Raw genomic sequence first — 6,459 nt, 5'->3', positions numbered from 1 at the left:
TCCCGCAGGCGCAGTGCCGGTACCCGGAAGCGTGCTGCCGCGGGAGCCATGGCGGCGGCGGCGGCGGCTGCCCAGGTCCTTGCCCGGGGCCCCATGGCGCGGCTGCGCCTCCTGTGCCAGCGCTACCAGGAGTACGTGAGGCGGCACCCGGCCGCCACGGCCCAGCTGGAGGGCACCGTGCGGGGCCTTTCCTACCTGCTGCCAGGTGCGAGAGGGGGGCGGATGGGCCTTCGTCCCTCCCGCCGGGGCCCTGTGCCTGTGCCGGGGCCCGCTCCGGTGCTATCCGGGGGTGTGAAGGGTGTTGGGGTCTTGCGGGGAGCGGGGGTGTCCCCACGCACTGGTTGGCAGCCGCTTTCCTCCCTTCACAGGTCGCTTCTCGGACTCCCACGCGTTGTCGGAGCTGGGTAAGGTGGGCAGCGGCGGGAGGCCGGGGCAGGTCGGTACCTGTGGGGCTGGTGGTGTTCCCTGGTGTGGGTGTTTGTGGGGCTGTTCTGCGGACCCCTGGTTTCCCTGATGTCTGGCTGCATCGTCCAGCAACTTGTGGGAGAAATCTGTGTGTTTTGCTGCCCTTCTTCCCTCGTCCCACTGGGGAAGAGGCAGCAGACCCAGGTTAGTTTGCTTTCCCTGCGTCCTGTAACTGCAGTGTTCCTCCTTTTTCTAGTGTACTCTGCCTCCAACCTCCTGGTGCTATTAAATGACTGGATTCTCCGAAAGGAGTTGCAGCGGAGCCTGCCTGTGGTAAGGCTGGAGTGTGTGGGAGGAGACTACGGGACACAGGCTTTCTTCCTCACAGAAGCTTTCAGAGTGTCTGTAGGAACTAACAGGACTTTGCTGTGGCCTGTCTTTTCTGACAGGTATGTAGAGGCCAGAGGCAAACTCTGAATGCAGATAAACAGACTGAGTCGGAGGAGTGGCTGGAGTACTCCATGGGCCACAGAAATCAGGGCCTGACTTGCACCAGAAGCTCCACTGTTTTGGTGGTTTTTTTTTTTTTTAGAAGCTCAGAACTTGAGATGGGCAAAGATGTTGCTGAATAACCATCGCTGTTTCCAGAGCAGTGGCTCTGGAGCACTGACACTCTGATTCCATCCCTCAGACTCTTGCTTTGCATATGCTATTGAGCAAAGCAAATACAAGCACCTTGCTTCTATGTTTCTATTGCAAGAGCACTAGACTGGCTCCCAGCACTTGTTAGAGCCTTTGGGGAATGAGGAGGAGGGTGTTTTTTCCACATAGGCCTCCTCTGTTGCAAGCCTGCCTGCTGTGTGGGTTTGGGTGTTGGCAACTCTCTGGCTGGAGCATCAGGTATGTAACAGACAGAAAGGTAGAATATTTGTTTCCCTGACTGCTAAATGCTGAAGTGAATTTCAACTGTATTGCTTTCCAATGGTTAAATCCTGTGGTTGGCTGCACCAGGAAAGTCCTGTGTGGGGAGCAGGGATCCATGCTGGAAGAACACCTGCTGTCTGGGGATTGATGTCTGTGATCTAGACTGATGCTGCATTCAGCAGGCATTTGCTTTGATGTTACTGTGGACTCTGGAGTCCCCTTCCCTCTAAGTCCCTTGTCAGCTAACTAGGAAGGAGGTCTGTCATGTAGCCCCGTTCTAGGCCAAGGAGGACAGAGTTTTGCTGTGGAGACTGAGGACAGTGCCACAACTCTCCTGCTGTGCCAGATGGAGTGGAAGGCAATACAGTATGCAGGTGTGATGTTCTCCCTGTTTGCTCCTGCTTGGAGGTTGAGAAGTGGATTTTTGTGTAGACACTGGCTGCATTTGGAGGCGTTACTTGTTGTTTCTGGGGCTGTGACTTCTAGGGCCATCTGGTACTTATTTTTGAGAATCTCCCCAGACTGGGCTGTGCTGCTGCCCTGTTTAACTTGCAAGCAGAACCTGCATCCTGTCCCCCTCCTCCCCTCTGTGTTTTGCAGTCGCTGCCCCAGCAGAAGCTGCTGACCTGGCTGAGCGTGCTAGAATGCGTGGAGGTTTTTGCAGAGATGGGGACAGCCAGGGTGTGGGGGGAGATGGGCCGGTGGACCATCATTGTCCTCATCCAGCTGGCTAAGTAAGTGCCACGGGTGGAGGGGAAGGGGCTGCGTGCACTCTGAAAGGGAATCTGGAGGGGACTCGGCAGTACCCCAGGAAAAAAGCCCAAGCAGGACTGAGCTGCCAGTCCCTGAGGCTGCGGGAGTTTGGAGCCCCACAGTGTCCCGGATGCTTTGCCATAGAAAGGGACACTTCCCCTTTCGCCTTGCCAGCTGCCCTGAGCAGACCTGAGTGTCTCCCTCTTCTGTGGAAGCCACCTTTCCAGTGCAACAGGAACCCAGCTCTGTTCCCTGGTACTGAAGTCTTCCATCTGTCTGCCCGCAGAGCCATCCTTCGTCTCCTGCTTCTGCTGTGGTACAAAGGTGGAATCCAGATGTCTCCTCCCATTGTGCCACTCAACAGGGAGCAGCAGCAGCCTCTCTACCCCCAAGGTGAGCCCCTGGTGCTGTCATCATTGGCTTGGCACCTTGCTGGGCCACATGTCTTGCCCTCTTAAGAATTAGTCATCAGAGCAGTGGTTTGGACAGCACAGGGAACTGTAAGGCTTCAAACCACTAAGCTGAGCTGTGTGGAACTTTCTTCCCTCTGCAGAGCACTGGTTAGCTTAGTGGCAGGGTTGTCCTGCAGTCTTGAAGGGGGGAGTGAAGGAGTCTAAGCCTGGAACCACTGGCTGAACTGTTAGTCAAGCTGCATGTCCCCTGGTCTGATGAGGAAAGATATCTTATTCCTGGGCAATGTCAGGCAGATTTACCCTCTCACCCTCTGACAGCTCCACATAGTGTTAGTGCCTTCAGGATGATCCAGTTTGCACCAGAGTAAACTTTCAGTCTAGTCATGAAAGAACTGTAGGGATGGCAGTGTAGGGAAAGGTGCTGCCAGCTGGGGGTGAGGTGTATTCCTTTGGAGCCTGACTGTGGCTGTTTTCCTCTGCAGATGCAGAAGACAACTCCTTGGGGAAGGATCAGACCTATATTGGCAAGCGTTCCAGCCGTGTTGTGCGTTCTCTCCACAACAGTGAGTAGCTGGGGTCACTTTCTGCCCTTGCCTGAGCTGTTTCTGCTCTGTGCCCTTATTGTCACCTGAGTGTGGGCAGTAAAGGGCTGAAACTTGTATTGGGGCACATGCTGCAAGGATAGTGCTTGCTTTCCCAAGTGAACTGGAGAAACCTTTCAGTATGGTTATGATTTGAGTTTCACAGACCTTACAAATAACTCTGCCTGCTCTCCTCCCACTGGAGGTGAGCTCTACGTGTGCTGGGCAGCTGCAGCAGTTGCTAAGTGCACTTCAAGCTTTCCTGTTTCACACCTTCCCTCGTGGTGCAGAAAAGCAGTCGGGTGGTGGTGTGGGGACACTCAGTAGGGAGATTTTTGTGTTAGTGACCTGTTCTGCTTGTTTCAGCCCCATCCCTTCAGTCCCGGCACTGGGGGTATCCCCAGCAGAGGGAGGAGTCTCAGAGCCGAAGAGCGGAGATGAACCAACCTCCCACCTCTCTGGGCCTCCAAGAAACCGTAGCAGAATCAATCTACATTACCCGCCCACTGCTCCACTGTATCCTGCCCTGGCTGCATGCAGGCAACACCCCCTACCCGGCTGTCAGCAGAGGGTGCTGCAGGCTCGGCCCTGGCTCAGGGCAGTGCCACACCAGCCTCCTCTCCTTGCCTCTGCTCTGCTTAAGGCAGTGGCCTTGGGAATCCTCTTACACCTTGGAATTATGGACACAACTCTTGTCCCTTCCCTGGGGAGCCCCCAGCACTGCCTGAGAGTGTTTTCTGCTGGGCTTGCAGAGCCCTGCTGGTTAGACAAGGGACTGCTTGTCTCCATGCCTCATAAGGCATCCCTGTTTTAATTTTCCTTGACTGTCTTCCTAGTATTGAGTTTAGGATTATGGGGCCAGAGATCGTGGAAACCCTGGCTTCTTTCAGCAGTCCTGGACATCTCAAGGTCAGTCTGAGGAAGAGTCTGCAGGTGCTTGAGGTTGTTGGTGGCTGATTATCACACTGCTTCCTGTTCCCTAATGCTGAGCAGGCCTCACTTAAGAGAAATATGCAGATGTTGGTCTTTACCCAGGAGACTGACACATTTATGTATCTCCTGCAACACTTAGAGCTCTGTGTTCTGAGCTGGTGCAGCCTGCTTGTGGAGCTGAGAACGGGGGGCATTTAGAGACCCACTTTCCCTTCCCTGCTGGCTGCTGTTGCTGTGAGTTAGCTCTGCCCTTCTCCTCCTAGCCTGAGCTTGCTGAGTGACCTGAAGGACCTGAACAGGCGAGAGCGAGCAGAGCTGAGGCGAAGGACCATCCTACTGCTGTACTACCTCCTGAGATCTCCTTTCTATGACCGATACTCAGAGTAAGAGGCCTCTGCTGGGCTTTTGCTGACAATTTCCCTTTTAACAGAAATAGCATCAGGGGACTGGGGTGAGGAGACCTGAAGACATTTGGGTGCTTGTGACCAGGTTAATCTGAGCCCTTGCAGAAAAGCCACCGTTGCTGTTTGTGCACTCAACAGCTGGGGCAGGAGTTGTCCTGCTGGACTTGTTCATTCTCTCTCCCTTCCTAGGGGCAGGATCCTTCTCCTTCTGCGCTTGTTGGCTGATTATGTGCCTGGAGTTGGCTTTGTCACACGTAAGTGGGCCCCACTGCTGTATCCCTATTTCTGTTGGGTAGAGAAAAATCGTGGGAGCTGGAGAGAATGTTTGTCAGTTGTTTTCCAACCTGAGGAATGAATTGGGAAGTGCCTAGAATGGTTGACAGTGGTGCATCGTGTTGATGCTTGTGTTTGTTTTAAGCTGGAACATGAGAGGATTAATTGTTTCCTGGCTATTGGGAACCTGTGTTTGACCACAGTGGTCAAACCCTCCCTGTGCCCTCCTAGGCTGCAGAGCTCAGTCTCTGCTACCTAGGTCTGTTCTTCTGGTGCACTTCCCTGCACCAGAGCCCTGCTTTGCAGCCTCTGGTTTTGAACTCTTCATTGATCCCCAGTCTGCAGCACAAACACAGGGGATAAACAAGTACTGACCCAGCTGAGAGCTGATTGTAAATCAAAAGGCCAGACTAGGTCTATTTTTTTTCTAGTCCTTCACCAGAGGCTGCCTTTACTATGGGCCAGAATTCCACCTTCCTCCCTTCCCTACTGATGTGGAGTGATTCATGGTAGTGATGTGGCATTAGATCAGCCTGGCATCTGGAATTGTCCTTTCAATGGAGAGTTCACAAAACTAGCTAGCTCAGGAGCTGCTTCCTTCAGTTAGTGATTTTTGGAGAGGCTTTGGAGCCTGCATTAAGCCGTGTGCTGCATAAGCATTTTGATTCTACAGCAGTTGCTTCTATGGCTGCACCTGCTCATTATTGCTGAGTTGTCTTTCTTTGCTGTGCCACAGCAGTGTCCTCCTGACTCACTGCATGCAGGTTGCACATTTTAGAACCCCCTTCCCACTGGAGCTTGGACATGTTGGTGGGACACCATGGAAGGAGTGGTGTTCCACACCATGACCGTGCTGACCATGTTTCATTTCCTGCTCTCATCTCTGGCACTGCATCCCAAAATTGTCTCCCATCTTGGCTAAAGTACCTGTTTTATTCTTGGGTTCACCTGGGTTCTGTAACTGGAGATTTGGGATTGTTGGGCATCGGGTGAGAAGGGGGATACATACAGGTACATACCTGTGTACATACAGGTTCAAGTTCCTGCCTTTCTATGTGCATGACCCTCCTGTTCTCTCTTCTCAGGGCCATTGATGGACTACTTGCCTGCTTGGCAGAAAATCTACTTCTATAACTGGGGCTGATGGGAAGATGATTGTTCTCTGCTAAGATCATGGCTGGACCTTTCTAAGAAAGGCAAACAGGCTGGGAGAGGGATGTTGATAATGTCTATAATTTTCAGTTAAATGATCAATGAGAAGCTCCCGTTCTGTTCTGCAGCGTGGGGAAGGGGAGTAGATGTAAATTTTTTTAGCAGATCTGGCTGTGAGCAATGGACTCAACATGCATGGTGATACCCTGGCCACCTCTTTCTCTGGACCATTCCACAGCTGCAGCAATGGCGACGTGACAAACTTTTTTTTTCTTTTTTTTTTTCTTTTTTCTTTTTGTTTTCTTCTTTTGTTTTCTTTTTTCTTTTCTTTTTTTCCTTTTTTTTAAAGCACTTGCTTTTTCTCCTTTTGTATGGCTACACTATGGTAAAAGCCAGGCAGCACAGTGGTTTTTTGGAGAGTTTCCCACCTCATGGCATGGAGACTGACCTGCAGCCTGCTTGTCTTGGCTCTGCCTGGCTGATTTGCTTGGAGTGGGCTCTTCTGTCAAATAAACTGAATGGAAAGGACTGAGCTGAAGGATTTATCTTCCCCTGTTTGCATGGGCTTCCCTTGTACCTGGTTGCCAGCAAGTCTGTGTCTATGAGAGCAGGTTTTGCAGT

The 6,459-nt window shown here is 52.4% G+C and overlaps 1 protein-coding gene across 1 annotated transcript; it reads left to right on the top strand.

Moving 5' to 3' along the window:
- PEX16 (peroxisomal biogenesis factor 16) lies at positions 1–6,370 on the top strand. The gene is made up of 11 exons (XM_071744806.1): positions 1–205; positions 369–404; positions 662–738; positions 1,930–2,063; positions 2,369–2,475; positions 2,978–3,058; positions 3,443–3,592; positions 3,913–3,985; positions 4,273–4,392; positions 4,603–4,667; positions 5,772–6,370. Exons 1-11 carry the CDS (start codon positions 49–51, stop codon positions 5,828–5,830), a joined length of 1,059 nt encoding a protein of 352 aa, XP_071600907.1. The 5' UTR covers positions 1–48; the 3' UTR covers positions 5,831–6,370.
- The last annotated feature ends 89 nt before the right edge of the window (positions 6,371–6,459 follow it).

The sequence above is a fragment of the Heliangelus exortis genome, chromosome 5 (assembly GCF_036169615.1).
Source record: "Heliangelus exortis chromosome 5, bHelExo1.hap1, whole genome shotgun sequence".
In the NCBI taxonomy this organism is placed as follows: Eukaryota; Metazoa; Chordata; class Aves; order Apodiformes; family Trochilidae; genus Heliangelus; species Heliangelus exortis.
The sequence above is the reverse complement of the archived record's forward strand: the minus strand, read 5'-3'. Positions and strand labels throughout refer to the sequence as shown.

What these genes read in the sequence shown, in the direction of transcription:
- PEX16 (XM_071744806.1), top strand. Translation starts at nt 49, where the DNA reads ATGGCGGCGGCGGCGGCGGCTGCCCAGGTCCTTGCCCGGGGCCCCATG. An exon ending in CCACGCGTTGTCGGAGCTGG is followed by an intron (nt 405 to 661) that starts GTAAGGTGGGCA and finishes TCCTTTTTCTAG; the next exon opens with TGTACTCTGCCTCCAACCTC. An exon ending in TACCCGCCCACTGCTCCACT is followed by an intron (nt 3,593 to 3,912) that starts GTATCCTGCCCT and finishes CTGTCTTCCTAG; the next exon opens with TATTGAGTTTAGGATTATGG.